General features: G+C 45.5%; 1 protein-coding gene across 2 annotated transcripts in view; it reads right to left on the reverse strand.

Moving 5' to 3' along the window:
- Positions 1 to 23,492, reverse strand: part of LHCGR (luteinizing hormone/choriogonadotropin receptor) — a 45,961-nt gene that overhangs the window by 7,494 nt on the left and 14,975 nt on the right. For both annotated transcript variants that reach the window (XM_081156482.1, XM_081156483.1), the window contains exons 2-9: positions 22,491 to 22,562; positions 19,542 to 19,616; positions 16,547 to 16,621; positions 15,922 to 15,996; positions 15,756 to 15,833; positions 9,325 to 9,393; positions 6,003 to 6,077; positions 2,273 to 2,458 (exon numbers count right to left, since the gene is read on the reverse strand). In XM_081156482.1, the coding sequence (XP_081012608.1) occupies positions 2,273 to 2,458; positions 6,003 to 6,077; positions 9,325 to 9,393; positions 15,756 to 15,833; positions 15,922 to 15,996; positions 16,547 to 16,621; positions 19,542 to 19,616; positions 22,491 to 22,562 (705 nt within the window). The remainder of the gene's footprint in view (positions 1 to 2,272; positions 2,459 to 6,002; positions 6,078 to 9,324; positions 9,394 to 15,755; positions 15,834 to 15,921; positions 15,997 to 16,546; positions 16,622 to 19,541; positions 19,617 to 22,490; positions 22,563 to 23,492) is intronic.

The following is a 23,492-nucleotide window of genomic DNA, read 5'->3' on the forward strand; positions in this document are numbered from 1 at the left end:
GGATGGCAGAGAATGAAAAGAAGGCCTGTACTTATCTCCCTAAAATGAAACCGAAGGAAGAAACAAAGAGAAAGTTGGTGAAGAAATAGAAGAAAGGGGAGCAGGCTGGGAGAACCTCAGCCTTTCCTAAGGAGGGAGAAATGAGGCGATTGAACTGGCCGTTTCTATGCACTATTATCTCCAATATTAAGAAGACAATTCCTTTAGGAATGACTTTCTATAAAAGCAGAAAAGTGGAGAATATATCAGAACTATTTGACCCACTGGACTCACTTTAAAAAATTAATCAGCTTGTTATTTGGGGTAAGGATTGTACATCCTGAAAATTGTATCAAATTGCATGTGTGTGTGTTGTGTGAGAGGGAGAGGGAGAGGGAGAGGGAGAGGGAGAGGGAGAGGGAGAGGGAGAGGGAGAGGGAGAGGGAGAGGGAGAGGGAGAGGGAGGCACACACACACACACACACACACACACATGCACGCTGGCTCTAATCTGACACTAAGAGATTCTGTGTGAACCAATCTACAGTTAACATGAAATGTGGCTGTTCTTGTCCTTCAGATAATAGCACTGTGTTCTGTCTACTCTATCTTTTTTGAAATTTTAATCATAGATACCAAGGAAGTCTTTGGGACCCTCTGCCCAGGCAGCTGTGAGCATTATCCAGACTTAGCAGCTGCAGGGCAGAGGGTGACTCAGAGATTGCACAAACACCCACTGGCCCTGCCTCAGGCTCTGCACCCTCACTAGCATCCAAGGTTTCCAGCTTTAGGGACATAGAAGGAGTCAGTTAATCCCAATCAGGACAACCCCTGTGTGACCACACTCCCATTACACTTTGATACTGGCCCACAAGTGTATAATCCACGCCTGTTCTTTATACCTAGAGGTAGTCTCTTTCATCTACCGGAATCAAAAGGCTCTGAACTAAAGATTTTGCATGTCAGTAATTTCAGAAGGGAGGGATGCAACCCTCTTTGCCACAAAAGTGGTGTCCAGGATCAGCCTTAGCATCAACCACTATCTCTTCTATTCTTCTGGTCTTTCACCAGCTTTGCTCACTTCCAACCCATCCTCCATCCTGCTGCCAGAGTGATATTTTACAAAAGGAAATCTGAGTAATTTTGCTTTAAATTCTTCAGTGGTTCCCCAGCCTCTAAACATCTTGGCCTGGCACTCAGAGCCCGTTGTGGCCCACCTCTGTCGCAATCCCTCTCCTCACACACCTTCCTCCATGTACCCAGAGGCTTCCTGTCCAGTTTTTCTGGATGACTTCCATCCCACTGTCTCTTGCCTTTGTGCCTTCACAGGAACTATTTAGTCCTTTGGGCATGCTTTCCCCCACACCTGTCTGGCCAGCGCCTATCTGTTCTTCAAGACTCAGTGGAAGTCCTTCCTCAAGAAGCCAAGCAAGAGCCCTGCTGTCAGTCAGACACTCTTCCTCTGTGCTCCCAGAGCACTCCAAACACACAACCAACCACGAAACAAAACAGACTAAAATACACAAGAAAACATCAGAGCATGTATCATGTAAAAAATTAAGTATTGCTTTGTTTTATTTCAGTTACATATGTGACGTGCACTGGGTTGCAATGTAGAAAAGGTATTTCTTACTATGTATCTCAGTAAAAAAAAAAAAGTCTGGAAAACAATGCTTTAAGGAAAGAGTGAAATCCTGCACACCCTGCCACTCCGTCCTGGACTGAAGTGAGCCAGTTGAATCCACAGGATGCTGCTCGCTGGACACACACCGGCCAGGAGCCTGTGCCCTCTTTGTCCCCAGGCTGATCCTTAGGGAGCTAGGATTCTGTTCTGAAGCAGAAGATGGTCTTCCTCTGTGAGAGAAATAGCTTAAAAAACACCTTCTGTCGGGATTCTGTCCATATTTTATTAAAGATGAAGATATTAGGTAAAATGTACCCTCCTGAGGCCGCGTCCCTCGCCTCTTTAGGAATCACTCTCTCTGATAAGGATTAGAGCTAATTGATCTTCCAAAGGCCAGTTTTGTATCCATTTTGCAGCTGCTATTAGAGCCTAATAACTTAAGGCTATCATTCAGTTAGCTCAGAATAGGGGCAGAGGGCTTCTAGCTGCAGGGTGAACGGACTATTCAGACAGTGTTCAGGAGGAACCAGGATGGTTCATTTTCTTGTCTGTCGGAAAATGGTCCAGAAGGCAGGGAGTGAAAGGGCAGGGGGCTGCCACCAGCTGACTGTTTCCATGTCTGAGTTGCTGCCACAGCTGGGCAGGCTTTACCTATTGTTTTTTACTTACTCTCTTGTTGGCAAGTTTCTAAAAGCACAGCAGTGGCTGGGGTAAGTCCATACGGCATCCAGGAGATTGGTAAATTTTTCTCTTGCTGGCAACTTTTTCAGGGAGTAGGATGAGGTGGCAATTAGCGTCTGAACGGACTCCAGCCCATAGCCAGGCAGGGCCTGCAGTTTGGTGGAAGAAATATCCCTGAAAAAGAAAAGGGAGAAAGGCTTTTTATTTATTTACTTTATACATTTGATTCTTAGACTGAAACCTCCTCTGAACAATAAGCATCATTCTAGGCTCTGGGGAATCTTTTCTCCATTTTACCTTTCCCCTAACGTTCCATTTCAGTTACTCTCATTAAGATCTAAATCCAAAAAAGCTATACTGTGTTTTCCCTGTATGCATCCCAGTATTCTTCCAAGGCTGAGTATAACTCCGTGCACCCGCCATACATGCGTTAGCATTTCCCCCTCTCCCTCCCTCTCCCTCCCCCTCTCTCCACTTAGGAGAAGTGAAGTAACTGCCCGCTTTAAGGGACAGCAGGCACATGCAGTGACATCAGCTTTTGTGTTCTACCCCAGAGGAAATATTCAGGGCTTCAGGTGCCCTGGTCTCTGATTGACCAAGCCCCGCAGGGTAGGTTTTCATGAAGCACAGGCTGGTTACGCTCTTGAGAGCTGCTGTGTGGCGTTAGGCACCATCTACCTGGGAAGCAGAATGCATGTTCTAAAGGCAAACTGCATCCATCGGTCCCCAGCGAGCAAACTCGGCCACACGTGCAAAACTGCGGAAAGCTTAGGTTTGTAAACAAGGTCCTGAATGCCTTGGTTTTTCTAGGCTTGAGGCAATGTCCAAGAAAACTCGAAACAGGTTAAATGTGAGGAGGGAGAGCAGTCAGTGGAAATTTAAAAATTCTGCCCACCTTCTAAGTCACTGCTGCTGATTCTCCATGAAACTCTTCCAGCAGCACTGCCCCACCCCACCCCCGCCAGCCCACCCAGCAGCCTGCCCCAACACCTTGTGCCTAGTACATGGGAAGGGATTAATAGGTGATGGATAGACAGGTGAACTTGACACAGGGAATGATGACTAGTGTAGGACCTTTGTGGAACAATCGAGGCAGGAAACCTGGCTCAGGGGCTGCAGGCTTTTGCTGCTTTTGTGTCCTTGCTGGTTTAGGTGACTAGTGTTCTCATTCTGTTTTATAGAGTTGCTACCTCAGATGTGCTAGGGGTTGAGCACATGACTCTCTGCAGGCCTGGTGGCGGCGGTGGTGTGTGTGTTGGGGGGACATATTTAAAATCAGGATTCTAGAAATGGCAAGATCTCAGAACAAAGGAGTGAATCTCTGATAATAGATTTTCAGTCTCAGTGACAGACGGGTGTGGGATGTATTTTGGGGGTGTTGGTGGAAGGAATTCTTACAGACACCACTTAAATCCACAGGGTGTAATGAGGATAGCTGCTTGGGAAGTAAGAGATGTAGGCCTGGTCCCACTTTTCCGGAGGGGACCAGATGCCTGCGGTACTCACAGTTCTTTCTAAGCAGGCCAACCAAGCAGCTCTTCAAGCAGACTGTCATGCAAGGGTGCCTTGTGACCAGAGCACCCCCTGTGCCTGACTGACCCCGTTAGCTGTCCAGTGGCCAGGTAGGTGGCTAGCTTGCTGTAAGAGCTGTGCCTACGGGGTGTGCTAGACTAGGCAGCATTCAACCAACCTATACAATTCTGAGCCTGGTGTACTTTAAATACAAGACAGAGAGAAAGAGACCCCTGGGGCAGGATGGCAGAAGCTCAGAGGCAGCTGAGAAAAAAGTAGGGGCCACGAGATGGTGGAAGCTAAGGAAGAAGAAGTCATGAGGTCGAGTGGAGAGTAGAGAGAGACTGACAGTGGCAAAGTTAGGAAGAAAATAATCAGAATGGATGGTGATAGGAGCTGGAATGTAAATGAAGTCGGAGTTGACGGTGGTGGGCGGTGGGTGCTAGTTCAGTCGGGTTGGTGGTGGCAGGGGGAGGAAGTAGACAGAGGCAAGAGCGGGCAGTGAGGAGGAGCTGGGAGCAGATGGTCAGGAGTTGATAGTGGCCGAGCTAAGTCAGTAGGGTTTGGAGTTTATAATGGAGGGGCGTAGAAAGTGGAATCATGATACTGGCAGGAGCAAGGGCATAAAGAGTAGCTGGGTAAGTTCACCCCTTCCCCTGCTTAAAACCCTAAAGCCTCTTCATCTCACTCAGAGAACAGGCAAATCCCTCTAACGTTCACTGGGCCCTCCGTGACCTGGCTCCCTGCCACCTCTCTTGTCCCTATGTTTGAGGACCGTCCTCTTTGCTCACTCTGTCACACCAGCCTCCTTTCTGTTCTTTAAATACACAAGGCAAGTTCCTGCCTCAGGGCCTTTGCTTTTGCTGTTCCCTCTGCCTGGAATGCTCTTCCTGCTGAAATCCACATAACTTGCTCTCTTACTTCTTTCAGGTGTTTGCTTAAATGACAAAATTTAAGGATATTTTTTCCTGACCATCCTCTTTAAAACGGCAGCTCCCCTTCCTTAGAACTAACCCCCGCCCCCGCCCCCAACTGAATCATCTCCACATCCAACAGCATCTGGCACACGATGTATTTTATTTACTTATTTGATTCTGTCTGCCCCCCCCCCCATGCTTCAGCTCACTATCTTTCTACGCTTTCCTCATTTCTGTTTATTGCTTTGCCTGTTAATTGTTATTTGCCCTATGTGACTGTAATCTCTTTAAGGGCAAGGGCCAGAGCTGTTTTGCTCACCAGTCTCTCCAGCATGGTGCCAGGCACACAGGGCATGTTCAGCCCATGCTTGTTAGATGCATGAGTGACAGTGTGCTGCAGCGGGGAGCAACGGACTGGCCCTCTTTGGAGGGGTGATGAGGTCACCCTGCGGTAGAGCTGCAGTGTCTGGACCCTGCTGCATTTCTCCCTGAAGGCTGACCGCAGCTGCAGTTGTTCCCCGCAGTGTGTTTCAGGCTTCCCAAGGCTTTGTCAGGAGATGACTGATTCAATTTCCCGTTCCGCTTACTGTTCCCACGTGTCCTCACACTAAACTCCAGTAACTTAGGGAACTTGGCTCCGCTCCTTGCACCCTCACAGAGCCTGATGCACAGAAAGTGAGCCGTGTTCAGCCAGGTGACAGGGCAAGTCAGACCTCTGGCCTGGGGTCGCCATGAGTGGATGCCAGGTAGGCAGCCACCCCTCTACTGGCACAGGGGGCCGCCCTCCATATTTAGTGTTATGGCTTGAACTGTGTCTCCCCAGATTCATACATTGAAGTCCTAACCCCCAGTTCCTCAGAATGTGACCTTATTTGGAAATAGGGGCTTTACAGAGGTAAGTTAAAACGAGCTCATTAGGATGGGCCCTAATCCGATATGACTGGTATCCTTATACAAAGAGGGGAAATTGGAGACAGACACACGGAGCGCTGTGTAGAAATTGAGGCTATATTGCCACGGCAAGAAGGAAGTGTCAGCAGTGAGAAGACAGGCCTGGAACAAGTCCTTCCCTCCGGGCCCTCGGAAGGAACCAGCCTGCTGACGCCTTGATTTCGGATTTCCAGCCTCCAGAACTGAGAGACATTACATTTCTCTTGTTTAAGCCATGCATGTTGTTTAGGGCAGCCCTTTCACATAGAGGCTGATGCCCCACAAACCAGGCTGGACACCCTAAGCAGGCCTGTTGGGGTGCACTGGGCGGGGAGGGGAGGCAGCACCACTGTACTCACAAGATGCTGGGCCCCGTGGCCCCCTGGAAGGCTCCCTGGTGCATCTTCTTCAGGTGTTCGTTCTCCTTTAGCTCCCTGTGGGGAAGGACAGTGTCCTTAGTGGAGTCCGCACCTCCCGTGTGACCAGCCATAGCTGTGAGCACTCATGTCGGGAGCAGCCTGTGTATATGCTCAGGGTTTGAGGGTGCAAGGGGGTAGAGTGGGAAGAGGACATGCTAGTGCCTGGCGAAATTGTGCAGCTGTGTGTTTGGCCCCGCCTTTCCTCTGCGATACCCCTTCTTGACGGAACCCTTTGTCCTACAACTTGAGGTCCTCGCCCTCCTGCCCTGGGTTGTGGGAGATTATGTCAGGCAGCTGGGTGAGCATGAAAACGCTGCTCCAGTGTTCAAGGTTGAGGGGTGCAAGTGCAGCCTGTCCTGTACCAAGGCCCTCAGCTGTCCTGACCTTGGAGGTCTCAGAATTTACTGGTGATCTGCCCAGGTCTGCAAATACATTACTTAAAAAGAAAAAGTAGGGTTTGTTCAGTGTTACCCCTTTCATCATGTTAATTGCACTCCCCCCCAATATGCATTTCTAAGTGGCTGAGAAAGAAGAGGAAGCGCAGGCTGTGTAGAAAACTGTCCCATTACCCGTGCGCCCCACTGGTCTATGCTGTGTTGTGACCATCACCAGGTGTGCTCGTTACGGAAACAGAAGGGTTCAGGGCCACTGCCCCTAAGCCGGTGGCAGAAGCCCAGAGCTGCTAAGGCAGTGGCTGCCCGAGGCCTGTTCCCTGACTCAGGCAGCTCCGAGTGAGCTGCTCAGGGACAGCCGGGCTGGCCCTGCAGAGCAGCCTCCTGTCTGCGCCCTGATGCTCCCAGCAAGGCCTTTCTCTGGGTGGACAAGGGGGCTGGGAGAGGAGTCCCCGGGCTCACACTTGCCAGCCTTCTTTTCAGCACTTTTCTTTCTATAAGAGAAGGGTGGTGGCTCCGAGAGCACTGTGGAATCCCTGGGCAGCGGGCGCAGCAGATCTCCACTGTTGGTGTGATGAGTCCGAGCATGGGCACGGGATTCTTCTGCCTCCTGTTACAGTGTTCCGGCGGGACCAACACCCACGGCCCTCACTCAGGTGCCTGCGTAATTGCCTGGCGCGCCTCACAGCGTGCCACCTTCTCCAGCGTCTTTCTGCATGTCTCCAGATCATGCCTGCCACTGACATATTGCAGGAGCCCCTGCACCTCCCTCCCTGGGTAGCTGTTTTCCACACGCTGCTTCTAAGCATTCTCCTTGGCACCCCTCAGCCCTTTCATCACAGTGCACCTGTCAGTCTCACATTGTCCCATCCCCTGGGTGTATTTCCACTTTCAAAAGATGAGGTTGTCAGAGTCAATTGCTGTGTAAAATCTAAATCAAAAGAAATTTTCCTTCTCAGGCCTCCATGGCTCTTCTTCCTGATTTGGTTCGTTTTAATTACGTTCAGTTATGGTCACAAAGCATTGAAACTGGGCTCTGTGAGCAGATAACCCTCATGTCAGCCAGGTCCAATTAATTCTTCAAATTTCATGACAGTTTTTTGCATGTTCTATTAAAAGTCAGATCTTTCTGTATACTGATAACTGCATTATGTAACTGGGTCAAAAATAAATTCATCTACCTCATTTTTCTGGGGGACACTTTTGGGAGCTCTCCCAGGTGACCTGGTTCTCCGGGTGTGAGAAGCACAGGAAAGTGGGGAACCCCCAAGCTCCACCCAAAGCTTTCCTAACCAGGGTGCTCTGGAAACGATGGGCACTGACTCTCGGACTCCTTCGGTGCTGCTCCTCTCCACCCTGTCCTGCCTTAGCGAGTAGTGTGTCTGAGGACTTTGCAGAGCTTTGGTGTCATTGTTCTGCACAACTTTGGACAGGCCTATGAATGAGGAAGGTGTCAGGCACTGGGCTGAATGTAGAGTTTGTAAGTTTTGCTTGACAGTTTTGAAAACTTCTCTTTCTGAGCTTAAATCCTTCAGTGGGTCTTCCTGTTTTCAGAAGAGAATTCAGACTCCTTTCCATGGCCCCTCAGTTCTGCATGAGCCACTCCTGCTCCACCTCCAGGTTTATCTCCCACCCGTCTTCCCCTTGACAATGACCCTCCAGCCATACTAGCCTCCTCGCAATTCCTGAAGCTTATAAACTTTTCTTTCCTAACTCAGGACCTTTGCACGTGCTGCTTCTTTCTGTAACACACTTTCTCTTGTTATTGCCATGGTGGACTCCTTGTCATCTTTTAGGCTCAACCTAAATATATTCTCAGTGAGGCTATCACCTAGCCTAATGTAGGTTGTCCCTCTGTACTCTCGCAGATCTCAGCAACAGGTTATTTTCTTCATAGTATATATCACTGCCTGCAAGAAATTTATTTCCTGTTTGTTTGTCCCTTATGCTAGAACAGAAACTTCAGGGCAGGGACTGTTACTGTACCATTGTGATTCAGCACTTACATGGTGCCTAATATATTGGTGATACTTAATAAATGTTTACTGAGCGAATAAATAAATGAAATTTGTGTGCTTGGTTTCCTCTTTCTCCCAACAATGAGGTGTGAGGGACACAGAATCTTGACTAGCTGAACTTTTCGAAGTCCACCCATTTTGGCATCTCTGAAGCATCGGAGACACTGCCGACCAAAGGCCCCTTCCTGAAGTCCCATTTTCCATGACCTCCCAAGGGCGTACTCTGCTGGTTTTCCTTCCACCTGTTTGCTTTTGCTTTGGCCACACAAAGAAAGGGGTTGAGAACAACGAAGGAACCAGTTGGTTGGGACGCTCCCCTGGATTTAAAAGCTGTTAACGCTGGGGATTCAAGTAGGGTGTGGTGAACATTCAAGGCCCCCTCACCCCTTGGAGAATGAGAACCTGTCCCTGCCTCCCCTCTCCCCAGCAGCGGGGAGATGGGATGCTGAGTGGGTCTGTTGTGGCTGATTAGCTGGTAAATGGTGTTACTCAATTTCTCTGCAGCAGGGCCAGTGGGAAGAATTTCTATGCTGAAATCATGGTGCCTCTAACACACCCTCCACCCGAGCACGGGCTAGAGAGGGAGGCTGTGAGACGAGGCGCCTAAAGTAGGCTGTTGAATATTTCAGCAAACTGTCAACTTCAATGTATCCTGGCTGCATCTATCTTTGAAATCAGGGTGCTCTGGGGTTTCCAGCCAGCCAGTTGCCTAGTAACATGCATGAAACACTGAGGACTAGCCACTTGAAAGTTTATTTTTGTCCTGAGATAGTTGCTGAAAATTGAATGTGATCTGGTAGCCAGAGTAATATTTCATTTTTATTCATGAGCTGGGGAAATAAGCGTACTCACAGGGAAATCAGCGTTGTCCCGTTGAACGCATGACTTTGTATTTCTTCAAATCCATTTCCGTACAGTTTGCTGAAGAGGGAAGAGAGAGGGTTTAGGTTCTAAAGAAATGGTTTGGAATCACACACTCCTCCTTCTGTGGCATTTATCACTAAGATAATCACCGGCATTCATGATGGCTAGCTGTGTTTCGCTAACATCTTAGGTTCTAAGGTCCTGGTAAAATGAGGCTGTTCTTTTTGCTCCAGTTTGCCTCCACCTCCACCACTCCTACCTCCACCACCACCGATTCTAAGTGTTTATTAAGTATCAGGTACTTAACCAGCCATTCTACATATATTTTATGATTTAATCTTTGTCATTTCCAGGATCCTGATAAGTAACCGAAGACTCAGTGTTGTCGTGATGCTTGCTTGAGGCCAAAGAAAGCAGTGATGGAACTGGGATTGGAGGCCGAGCTGTCTGACTGACACTCGGGTCTTGCCTCGGGTTGTGCAGGCCCGTGTGGGCACAGGGGCTTCCCGGGCTGCTAAAAGCTGAGGGCAGGAGAAGGCTCCGTGCTGAGTGCGCTACCTTTTTTCTTGGATGAGTCTGTGGTGTTGGTGATGCCGTACCTGGCTCCAAGAAGATTTCAGTGTCTATAAACAGCTCTTTAAGACCCATTAGTGGATAATGAAATCAGTTTAGTTGGGTGCAATCAGTATTTAAAAAAATAAAATAGAAGTAATTAGAACAGAATGGAAAATATCAGTGTATTGCATGCAATTAGGGTAGTACTGTTTATGAAATTTTGTTATATAATTTTTGTATGTTATATACATATAAGTGTACACACACACACACACGTCTGCCCAGAATAAAACGTCAGATTTAATAGTCACCTGAGGATATTTTTTCCATTGAATTTTTAGAGAGAGTGGAAGGGAGGGAGGGGTAGAGAGAAAGAGAGAGGGCAAAACATTGAGAGAGAGAGACACATCAATTATTTGCCTCCTGCACGCACCTCGACCAGGACTGGGAATTGAGCCCACGGCCCTTCAATGCGTGGGCTCACGCTCTAACCATGGAGCCACACTGGCCAGGGCATCAGAGGCTTTTTAAAACACAGATGTTTGGAAATGCTGGAGCCAGAAAGGAACTTGGAGAGAATCAAGTGTCACCCCTTAATTTTGCAAAGAAGGAAATAGGATCAGAGAGGAAAGTGATTTGTCTAAAGCCTACAGGAGGCAAAAATGGGACCAGCACACACTTTGCCTGTGGCTACTTCTAGCACATCGGTTTTACAGGTGGTTTTTCCTTTTCTTCCCTGAGGTGACCCCCATCCCTCTTCCTGCAGGGCTGTGTTTGAGTCGCAGTGTCACCTTTCCGGGCTGCCCAATTTAAACTACCATCCTCCCCTCCCCCAGCACCTCAGCGTTCCATCCCCCTTCTCTGCTTTGTTTTTCCTCTGTTGCTTCATCACGGTCTGGACCACGAATATATTATAGTTGTTCATTGTCTACCTCCCCCAGCAGAATGTAAACTGTTCGTTCATTGCAGAATCTTCTGCATCTGCGACAGTGGCTGGCACCTGGGATGATTACAATAAGTGTTAAGTGAATTGGATGAACAAGTGGGTCTATGGAAGAGGAATATCTTACTACAAATTATAGTCAAACAAGTGTGAAAGCCACAGTCTAAGTAGAAATATTTGTGTAAGTTCATGAATAATGATCTAAGACTCAAGTGAGAAAGGGCTGTGGTAAAATATAAAATTTAAGTCCTGTGTGTGGCAGGGTCCTAGCTTCCCTCTGCAGGGCTGCGGTGGGCGCATGGCCCTGGCAGGAACAGGCTGCGGGTGCGAGGTGAGAAACGGCTCAGACACAGGCTCTGCCTGCTCTCACTGCGCACGGCTGCTACCTGAAAGTTTTCCCTAGCCTTTGTTAAATAAAACAAGCATTTTTATCTTGGTACATGTGTGTAGGTGTAGTGCGTATGTGTGTAATATGTATGAATATTTTCTGTGTGTGTGGTTTCTTTCCATCAGTCCACAGCACACCTGGGACAAACCAGCATATAAACAAATGGAAGTGGGACTCACGTTGAAACAAGATATTTGAATCCTGAAATTCAGAAAATACAGGGTTGTGAAATAATTTGTAAAGTCTTCTTATTGGATTGAATTCAAAGAGAGCATGTCGACTTCACTCCGTAAGACCCGCAGGCCTCTCACAATGCCTGTTACCCAGCGGGGGCTCAGCATCGGGCCGGGCAGAGCAGGAGCCCTGAGCGAGCGGCCGTGGGAGGCAGCGCGGTCCCCGGCTTCCCCTGCTCTCCTGTGCTTCCTTTTCGGAGTCTCCTGAGTTTAAAGCTTCCCGTGCTAGCTCTTAACCATATTCTGTAATCAATTATTGGATGCCATTTTTTCAATCTGGTTTCTACCTGTTGTCTTGTATAATTACAAATAACCTTCTCTCCTCCTTAGCACTCAGTCCCACTAATTTTTTTTTCTTCAGTTTACACTTAGAATATTATTTTTTGGTAGTATCTTGTCATTTACAGCATCTCTATTAGATGAAAGACTCATACCTGCCTTTTCTCTGAACCTCTTTGAAATTGGATTTCTTAGAGTCTAGGCCAGTGTTTGTCAAATGGTCTCCTCCACCCCCTGAATCAGAATCACCTGCGGAATCAGACTCTGGTAGCGGATCTGGGAGCACGCACTTTCATAGCAAGCCCTCCCAGCCAGCCTCAGGCCCGCCACTTAGGACGAAGCAGTCTCATCACTTCCACAGTGCACACCAGATGGTCTGTGCGTCAGAGCTGAGTCCAGAGTCTAGCCCCTTACTGCTTTCTCTGCCTTGGAAGTGATGACGCTGCATGTGTAGAGGGCCAAGAACTAGCCCCTACTTTGATTTTAGCAAAGCAAAGCTACCAGAGGCTGTCTGGATGCCATTCCCCATCGCTGCTAGAGGCTGCCCTTACGATCCTCGTTTTGATACATTTTAGGGTTTTGTATTTTTTTGTGTGTGTGTGGAGCTTACAATGAATGTTCTAAGTGCCACCTCAAAGTTAAGTCTGCAAGCCCTGGGCCCAGCTGCCTGGGCTTGAATCCCAGTCTGCTACTATGAGCTGAGTTACTTTGGTCAAGTTACTTAACCTCTCTGTGTCTCAATTTCCTAATCTGAAAATAGGGGCGATAATAATAGTATTGATCGCAAAGGTTATTGTGAGGATTAAAACGGTAACATGTCAAACACTTAAAAACAGGTTCTGGAACACAGTAAACATTTAATGTGTTGCCTCTGTCATTCATATATTTGGCAGTGGCCTCCAGCTCTCTGACCAGACCGAGGGAAATGGTGTTCCTTTCGTGCTCCGGCCAGCATGTTCATGAAATGCAGCCACCTGCTTAAGTGAACCCCACTGGGGTGGGGGCCTTTCTGTTCCTGAGCGGAGCAGGTCCGTTCAGTGGCCTGGGCTGCCCCTGATGTGCTCGCCCTCTGAAAGCCCTCAACCACCTTTGGTCTGTGTGGGCATCACTGACATTTTTGCGTTTGGACATTTTTCATGTCTTTTTTTTTTTAGAGTCTGGGTCCTGCTTGTGCCAATTTTGCAAAGAACACGGCTCATTGTTTCCTCTTGAGCTGCTGCCCTCCGTTTCTGTTCTTGCCAGACTCACACAGTAGCGTGCACTGCATTGTTTTGATGAAAGGGCTGGCTTTCTTACTCTGGAGAAATCACAGATGCGAGTGGGAGACCTCATGTAGTCAGGCCTGCACAATGCTCTGTGCCCTTTAAAACATCTGGAGAGTCACTTCAGATAACTTTTTCCCAAAACATCCTGGTGTCCGAATTAAATGAGAAGGGCTTCCTTTGCCTTGCGGATGCTGTCCCAGGCTCCGGAATGAATTCTCCTCCTCCTGTCCTCTATTATAATAGTTGCACCTTACTTTAAAGCATTGTCTAGCTTCTCTATTCAAATGTCAGTAATTGTGATTCAAACAGAGAGAATGCTACCTTTTTATTCAAAATAAGATTCAGACTTTAAAACGTAACCACAGATGACACTTCAATTCTGAATGCTGTCTTATAACAAACTCCAAATATTCCCGGGGCTCTAAAAGCATTTCTGGGGTTACATTAATGTTCTGCCACAGTTCCCTTTCGGATCATGTACTCACCTAGTTTCAGACGATTTCAAAGAAGGAAGCTTAAGCTTAAGCTTATTTTCTAATTAGGGAGCTGAACTCCGTAGGTGCATCTAGGTAAGATATATAAGGAGTTCATAGTACTGTCCTTTCCGGTTGTCAGTGGGGAGACATGGAGAGTGACTCCAATTATCAGTTAAATTTTTCAAAGTAAAAATATTTAAAATGAGATGATGGGACAGTGTTTTTAGGGTGGTCTAAAAGAACTGGTTTGCTGAATGTTAGCTTTTAATTGTGAGGGTGCAGTGTAGATGATACAATGTGACTGACTTTATAGAAGGAGGTATGTATAGTCCCACTGGAGCCCAGCTGGCGTGGCTCAGGGGTTGAGCATCGACCTATGAACCAGGAGGTCAGGTTCAATTCCTGGTCAGGGCACATGCCTGGGTTTTGGTCTCGATCCCCAGTAGGGGGCGTGCAGGAGGCAGCTGATCAATGACTTTCATCATTGATGTTTCTCTCTCTCCCTCCCTCTCCCTTCCTCTCTGAAATTAATAAGAACATATTTTTAAAAATCCCATTGGAAAGACAGAGACAGAGCGAGGTATGCGGAGGTGGTGTGACTTGACTAAGGCTGGTTACGTGCAGAAGCAGCACTAGAACCCAAGCTTCCTATTTCAATGCCAAGCACTCTCCCGACTGAGGCTTGCCACAGGTGCAACCTGAAGTCTTGTCATTCTTTGCCAGGCATCTCTTCTCTGAAGGGTCTTAGAGAATTAGTTTCCTTCTTTTTGTGGAGTTCAGACGTGAATCAAGGTTGTCACCTTTTGAGACTGGTATGACCAGTGATCTAGACTATTTTAAAAGTGGTAGAGCCAAATCCTGATTACCTAGGGGGGACATTTCAAGGTGCTCTTTTGAAGAGATTTAATGAAATGCCAAATGGCTATAAAGGGACATGAGTATAATGCATAGCTTTAGCTTTAGCCCCACTGAGCTTCTCCAGCATCAAGTGTTTTGTTTTCATTAAATGAACTCCCAGTTGGTACAGATTTGGGTGGGTGTGGGGGAGGGCAAGAAAGGTTCCACGAAAAGCAGAAGCTCAAAAACTACTACTCACGAGGAGAGAAGGCTGGCTTTCGGTATTTTCTAATTAGGGAGCTGAACCCCGTAGCTGAGAAAATTGGGCTTTCCTCTTTAAGTGTAGTACCCCTTTCCCTGGGGGGTGCTCCACATGATCCCCCGCTTCTGGAAGGGCCCATTGAACTGAGAACGGGTACCAAGCAAATGACTGATCTCTCCCGGTGTAGACGCGGGTTGAGAGTGAGGGTGGAGCACAGCGCCCTGCGGCCCTCTGGGAGCGGTGGGCCCACAACCCTCATCAACTTCAGAGGTGGGGCGATTTCGCCCTGCTGGCAGGCTAATGTATATTAATACTAATGTAAATTAACAGTCCCCAGATAAAATACCACGTAGCTCTGTGTACACATGCTGAAATATGATGTGTAAAGGAATCTCTGGCTGTTCTGTGACTTTGGTGGGGGGGCCCAGCCTTCTGAGCTTGGGGAACCCCATGGATTGCTACTCTCCTGCTGATCTGCCTCCAGGTCTCCTGCCCTTTCATTCCCATTCCACTCCACTCCCATCACTGTACATTTACCTGAGAGGAGTCCCTACTGGTTCCTGATTATTTTTAGATTTAGGTCAAAATCAAAGGGAGTCTTGGCTATTCATGATGATCAAATAAGAGGACATTATTTTCAAATTTAGTGTTAAGGGATTTAGGGAATGGGCATAGATGTCGTTGCTTCAGAAACAAAGTTACCCCAGGGGAGAGTGAAAAATCAGAGAGAGAGGGAGAGAGAGACAGAGAGCGTTCAGGGTCTATTGATCAACTACTCTTCCTACTTGGAGAATATCCTTCCAAGCTCTTCTCAGATGAAACTTGAAATTTCTGTGCTCTCTTTTAACCAGGGCAGCCACTCCACTCCAGGCTGTCTCTTTGCAGCTGCAAAGCGTTCCACTGATGCAGTGAGCAATTTTATCAGCTGGAAATTTGGTCACTGTAAATCCTCAGGACCCATCTGATTAATTTTAAACTGAGTAGCTTGGTTGGTTGTCATGTGAACGAACATATGACCCAGCTTTGATCCCACACAACTCCTCTCACCTTTGGCATTTTAGGTCAAAAAGAATGTCACCAGTGAGTGAGGGATGTGGTAAAAGACGAGAGGAGGTCGCCTAAAGCTAGACTGTGAAGAGCAGGAGGCTGTAGGGCAGAACGTGAACCTGGCAGTTACTCACAGCGTTACGGACTCGTTACTCATCCCTTGGAAAGCGTTCCCCGGTATGGTGGTTATGTGTAAGTTATCACAAATTTCCCTTGAGGAGTGAAATGAGAAATATTTACTTTCCAAATTTTAGCTGCAAATAGGAAACTGTTATGCATAGCAATCAGCCTGGTACTTACAGAATGAAATTAAATTCAGAGGAGAAGATCTTTGTAACATCTGGAAGCTTTTGAATGCCAGTGTTGCAGATGCTCCTGTGATTTGGGGCAAAGTGGGGATGTGGGCAGGGAGTGAGTGAAAGGAATTGTTATTAAGGCATAAAGATAAAAACAGTAGAAAGGCATTTTGCAAATACTATTTTCACATTAAATTTAAAAATATTGAGTTTGGCTTTACTAGTCACTCTTTCAGCTGTTGACTGTGAGAATTTAAAAGCCACTAACACGATGGGAGAAGTTGCTCTGTCCACACCACCACCTCACCTTAGAGATTCTGATTTACCCTTTTTAAAGCATCATGAGCCCTCCCATTCCTACCACCAGTTTTGAAAATCACTGCAAAGAGGTGATGGTCTTCTCTGGTGTTTGGGACAGAAGACAATGTTGAGAAGCACTTATAGGTATTTGAAAGTGCCCAGCACAGTGGCTGACAAGAAATGCTGATTAAATCAGAAGGCTGAAGGCAGACATGCAAATCATTTTAAGTATATGGTTAAAAAAATTCTTCCCAACCTTGGAATTGTTTTGCTTTTTATCAGATGCCCATCTTCCCCTCCCCAGTTGCTTAAAAAGGAAAATTCCTCACAGGTATTTTAACCGGGGAAGATTCGTAAATGCTGCAGGCTCGATATGTACCAGGTTTTTGGTGTTCTGGATCAGTCTGTAAAGAGAGGCAGGAAAACAGTCAGCAGTTTACTAGATGTGTTTGGAATGCTGGAGACCGTGATCATCAGAGGATGCTGGCTGAAAACAGCATCGACAAAATCAAGTGCTTGAGAGGAGCTCCTGAGACTCTGGGGATGGAAACAGCATGGTGAGCCAGTGGCTACTTCCAGGGAGCTCTGCTCTCAGCCTCCTGCCAAGCAGGTGCCTCCTAGCCGGGAGGCTGTTCCACCTCCCTCCACCCTCTTTCCCCCAGGCAGCATCAACGGCCAGGACTCCTGGCCAAGCAGGTCCTGCCCACCCTGGAGCCTAAACGCTGGGGGAGATGGGAGATTCTGCTCCCAGGAGAGACGAGCAAATTAGCTGCTCTCCCTTGAGGTAAACTGGTTCTCTTCATACTGGGCTGCCGGCCACACTGACCAATTATCCAGATGGTCACTCAGTCTATGGAACAGCAGCACAGAGTCCAGAGGCTTGGATTTGGGGGATTTATGCTTATTCTGTAGATAATTTGTTGTGTGATGATGCCAAGTCTCCTAACTTCCCTGAGCTGGTGTTCCCTTCTGTAATATTGACATAAAAATATGCAATTGTCCTACTTCACAGGTTGAGGGGTAGTAATAGAATATGTAGGGACAATGTACAAGGCAGGCTTTGCAGAGTGTAAAAAGTACAGCCATAACATCACAGTGGTGTTATTGCTCTTGTCCCTAGTTCCACCAGTGATTTTGACCATTTGAGAAGAGGCCTCAGTTGCTGGGTCCTGTCTACTTTGGATTTAATAGAAGGCCAGTAAATGCCTTTGGCTTTCTTAACCCATTCAACAACCACCTGAGGAAACAATAATTACTCTTGTATAGAGAAAATATAGTGTATTGGTTAGGTGGACGGACTCTGGGGTCAGCTTGGTTTTACATCCTGGTTTTACTAATTGTAGGTCTTGGATATACCACTTACAACTCAGTTTCCTCATAGGGCAGTTTTAAAGGAATAAATGTGTATGTTTGGTTCACAGTAAGGCTTCAACCAATGTTAACAATTATTGTCATAGTTGATGAAATCAGGAAATTGAATGATTTTTCTGAGTCAGTTTTTTCTGACTCCAGGTCTAGTGCTCATTCCACCTTACCATATTTACCCACCTCTGGGTGCCTAGCTCCATCTTTTAAGTCCTTTTGATTATTTAAAGGTGAGTGACACTTTGTTGTAATTATTTTTACAACTGAATCAATTGTGCCATATAAGGCATTATGTGGATGAGACGTAAGGGACTTTTATTTCTTTAAGGGACTCTTATCTCTTTTGGGCTTTGACCTTAGACCATTCATTCATTCGTTCATTCAGCAGACATTGATTGAGCTCCTACATGTGCCAGGCTCTCTTTAGGTGCTGGGGATACAGCTGTGAACAAAGCAAACAGAACCTGTGCAGAGCTGACATCCTAACCTCAGGACCTTCCTTGGGAAAGGTCCATAAACTTTCCCTAGAGCACTTCATTTTTCTTTCTGTTGATAAACGTTGCTTTGCATCATGAGAAACTTTATTGGAAGCTGCTCTTGTGGTTCTCAATGGAAGCTGTGCTGACTCAGCATCACTCGGGAAGTCTGTTAAAACTGCAGATTTCTAGGAAGAACTGTCATCTATAATTGTAATTAGCTCCTCCCTCCCCCAGGAAATTCTCTCGCAGACAATTCCAGACTATACCTTCAGTGCTTAACACCCACTGTTTCGGATTTCCCATAATTGTTTGGTGAGATATTCTCCCTCGCCTGGCCACACGGTCATCTCCTGGGGGAGATTCGTATTTTTTCCTCCTCTGTACTCCAGCAGCATTTGGCCCTTGGTTGCACATGTGGCAGGTACTCTCACACTTACCAATAAATTATTCTCTTTAGATAATTGCTAGTTGGACCATTCATGGGGAGGCCTTCTGGTACAGTGGAAAGTGCACACGCCTTGAAGAAAGACAGGCTGGGGTTGAATCCCATCCCCGCCATTGTCTGAGGCGCTGCGTTGGTCAAGTGACTGACCTCTCTGGGCCTCTGTTCTCCCCTTGAACAAAAGGGATAATTACTCCACCTTACGGGGTGGCTGTGAGGATTAGATGACACGACCTAGAGGATATAAATGCCAAGCACAAGTGCTTAAAAACTGTTGCTAACACCTTTCCCCTTCCCTTAACCTTTGAAACTCCTATGCAGGTGAAGTTTGTAGTAGCTCAGGTTTGGCCCAAATAAGGCAGCAGTAAGAGTCACGTGACCCAGAGTCACGCGACCTGATTTATGGTCCCAGCTAACTTGCTGTGTGACATCAAGCAAGTCAGTTAATCTCTTTAGGATGCAAGTTCATCACCTGAAAACTGAAATTAGCCAGCCTTCTCCCATCCTTTTTGTAAACTGGAGGAAAATGATAATTTGGAAAGGGTAATTTTTAAAAACCAATTTTAAGACATCACAATAACAACAAACCCAACATACACATGCGCAACACAGGGCTTTTACCAGGCGGGTACTCAAGAGCCATTTACTGAATGAATGAATGTGCTCTCGCAGTTCCCAATGAGCTAATTCATGATCTCTAAGCTCCTTTCCAAATTTTCCTACCACCCCAAGTACTCCACACCTTTCCTTCCACAAGGTAAGAGCTACTTGGCAGGACTCCACAATGCCAATTTAAATTCCTGACTTTGTGTTGTGATGTTTCAGAGTTTACACAGCTCTCAGGGAGATGCAGTTGTCACCATGGCAACCTTCAGGCCTCTGCGGGGAGAGAAATTAGTGACTGCCCAGACCTAGTAATTGCCGTAGGCTTTTCCTCTTGGCTTTCTAGCAGTGAATGCTTGATGCAAAAACTGAGTGGGCTCCAGCCAGTGAGAGTCATAGTGTACAGCCGTAAACGGTCTGTTAGCTGATGCTTACATTTCAGACAAATTGAGGAGGCTGTCAAAGGCATTAGCTTCTATCTTTTCCAGGGAATCGCTCTGAGAAATTTCACTAGAGGAGAGAGGAAAACAAAGAAGAAACATGAAATAAATGACTATGTTTGCATCGTAAGTAGCTGTGCATGTGGCCTAACAAGTAGGATGTCCCTTCAAGAAAGAACAGGGACGCATTAAGCTGTCCTCACATCATGAAGTGCTAGCATCTCCCTTAAGGAGCACCGACGGACACCTACAACCCAGGAGCTGTTGCAATGCAACTTTCGGTAACCCCTGTTTATTACAACAGGGTTGTTTTTTTTCCTTCTTATTTATTATGAGATGGTTTCATAGATTATTAGAACTGGACGGGCCCTTTGAGAAAATCTAGTCAGATTCCCTGTTTTACAGTTCCGAAAACTGAGTTTCTAAGAGGAGAGGCACCTAGTGTTTTTTCCCCCATCTACCTTTTATTTATGTCCATATCATTTCTTTAAAAATTTTTTTCAATTAGTTTACATTCGATATTATTTTGTATTAGTTTCAGGCGTACGGCATAATGGTTAGGCAATCATACACTTTACGAAGTGTTCACCCTGACCTGGCACCATACAGTTATTACAATATTATCGATTATATTCCCTATGCTGTACTTTATATTCCCATGACTATTTCGTAACTACCAATTTGAGTTTCTTAATCCCTTCACTTTTTCCACCCAGTCCCCCAACTCCCTCTTCTCTGGCAACTATCAGTGTGTTTTCTGTATCTATGAGTCTGTTTCAGCGTTGTTTGTTCATTTATTTTGTTCTTTAAATTCCACATTTAAGTAAAATCATGTGGTATTTATCTTTCTCTGACTGGCTCATTTTACTTAGCATAATACCGCCCAGGTCCATCCATGCTGTTGCAAATGGTAAGATTTTGTTCTTTTTCATGGCTGAGTAATATTCCATCATGTAAATGTACCACAGCTTTTTTTTTTTTTATCCACTTATCTATTGGTGGGCACTTGGATTGCTTCCATATCTTGGCCATTGTAGATAATGCTGCAATGAACATAGGGGTGCATATATTCTTCCTAATTGGTGTTTTGGGTTTCTTTGGATATATACCCAAAAGTGGAATCACTGGGTCATATGGCAGTCCCATTTTAAATTTTTTGAGGACCCTCTTTATTGTTTTCCATAGTGGCTACACCAGAGGTACCTAGTGATAATAGGAAGGTTTCAGGACCAGGACCAAGCTATCTGGGTTCCCAACTCCATCATTCTAGTGAGGTTTTAATAGGGTTGGATTCATTTTTTCATAACTCTTTCCCTTTTCCCCAAATCCCGTGCTGAGGCAAATGCAAGGCAGTCAACTCCTGCACATAGTGTCTTTCTTGGGTTGTGACTGTCTATTTCTTTGACTCTTTTTCTCACTTTGTGAACCCTGGTGACTCATAATGCCTGGCACATTGGGAATGAATGAATGGATGGATTAATGAATGAAATGATTTTTGTTTAAAAAAGACACAAAAGTAAACAGTTTTGCCATATACCACCCCCAAACATATAGGTACTGTCACTGTTATTCTAAAATCTCAACCTAAGTTACTATTTGCTGCCAGCTAAGAAAAAAGTCTCAAATTCACAAATTGTACATTTGTGTGTTTTTTAAGGTTAACATTCACTGAAGACTTCAAACTTCATGAGAGCTTTAGGCCACAGAAAGGCTGAGCCTAAGGCAGTTAATGTATTTTATGAACAATACAATAATGGATCATTCCTGGGCTGATTCATCTTATTCCTACTTAATAGTTTATTTAGTTAACTGTGGCTGATTTTCTCACCAGGATGTCTCAATGCATTAAAAGTTCTCAAAACTCAACGTTTATAACTTGAGAGCAGAAGAGTAAGAGTTAGGTTCAAGCAAACTGACATTTCTGCAACCTGCAGTGAATTTCTCATAATATGCACTAATTCTTCAGTAGTTACTTTTACTATGGTCATTGCTTGCTAATATCCCAAAGAGCAGTCAGAGGTTCCTCAAGGAGCTGGAATAGCTTTGAAAGCCCAATGGATTGTTAAGATCAGAGATGTCCTCTGGAGCTAAAGGCCCATTCGATCCTTTGGTTCAGGCTAACATTAAGGAGGATGCTGGAATCCTGGAGTACTGAGAAAGGTCTCTCTCCATGGATGCGGTCCTGGACCATAGAAGCTGAGACCCAGGGCAAAGGACTGAAGTTACATCTGACATGAATGTGAGATGACACTGCCTTATAAGGCTGCTCTACACTTTGATAAGTACCTTTTATCAATAAGGCTATAAATATTGTGTTTTTGTCATTGCTTATTGTGTTTTAGATACAAACATTATATTCTCATGCACAATAAACTTCCAATACGTTTTCTTCCATATGGGTGTTACCTTAAAATGTGACAGGGGGCCCAGCCGGGTGTGGCTCAGCAGTTGAGCATCAACCTAGGATCTAAGAGATTGCGGTTTGATTCCTGGTCAGGGCACATGCCCAGGTTGCGTGCAGGAGGCAGCCGATCAATGACTCTCTCATCATTGATGTTTCTCTCTCTCTCTCCCTCTCCCTTCCTCTCTCTGAAATCAATAAAATATATATTTAAAAAAAAATGTGATAGAGGGAATAACTGGTATAGCAGGAGAATTTTTATGCTCGGAATCTATCATTTCTACTTGAGAAGTTTATCATCACTTATCAAAATACATTCACTTCATTAAAGCAAAGTTAATTATCTAGATTTTAATGACTCTTGAAAATCATACCCTTCTTCAAAGGTCCCTAGATATTATTTGTATTAAAAAGATAAAAGTACTAGGGTTTCCCAAATACAGTTTCTCTTCTAGAAACATTACCCTTTCAACTATGCTTTCTCTTAGAAAAAATGTATTATTCCAATTATGAATGTCTTTTGATATGCAGTATCTTACTTACATTTTTACGACTTCATTAAGTCCTCTGAAAGCTTGAGATGGAATTACTTTGATAGGGAGATAGGTGAGTGATCTAGAAAAGAAAAAAAGGAAGGCCAAGAGTTTAAGATTTAAGATTGGGTGCCTTTTTAAGTTCATCAATAAAATGTGTGTGTGTGTGTGTGTGTGTGTGTGTGTGTGTGTGTGTGACTACAGAGTTCTCAACAACTGAATCTAGGTTGAGAATTTTAACTTATATCCATAAAGAGATGTGTTATGACTTATTCTTGGTCTATATCAAACAGTGTGTAATTTTTTGGTTTAGATCCTGAACTTTGGGATCAGACACACCCAAGTGCAAATCCCCACTCTCTCGCTACCTTGCTATGTGACCCTGAGCATGTTATTTAAGCCCCCTCTCTTAGTGTCTTCATATATAAAACTGAAATAATAATTCCAAATTCACAGCGATGTTGTGATGATTAATCAAGGTAACCCATGTAAAGGATAGGGCTTGGCACCAAGTAAATAGTTAATACATAGTTCTAGAGTGGCCCTATAGGCTTGGTTGAGAGGAAAACAAGCTTTTTTGAGTAGAACAGAGAAATGAATGGGGAAAATGCAATTGAAAATCAGGCAGACAGGAGAAGGGAAGGTTCATTAAGAACATGCTCCATCTTCTCCAGGCAGCCTATTTCAATATTATCCCAAGAGCACTTGCTAATATGGTTAAATCACACGGACATCTCATGCTATTTCGGCGGAACATCTATGGAGCATTTCCTTCAGGCACTCACAAGCAGAGGAACAATCTGAGTGTTCTTGAATTGAGATAAAAATTATGCATTACATAAGAGTAGAGAATAGAGCGATTACTCAGCAACAGCAAAAACTGGAACAGGATGATATACAAGTGATAAAGGAAACTGGAGTTAAGATAACTCAGAAGAAAGCATCTGCGGGCAGAGATGAATTTTCAACCAACATGTATCAAGCATCTACGATGATTCAAGGGTTTAGCCCG

This window comes from Miniopterus schreibersii (assembly GCF_964146895.1).
Source record: "Miniopterus schreibersii genome assembly, chromosome: 13".
Classification (NCBI taxonomy): Eukaryota; Metazoa; Chordata; class Mammalia; order Chiroptera; family Miniopteridae; genus Miniopterus; species Miniopterus schreibersii.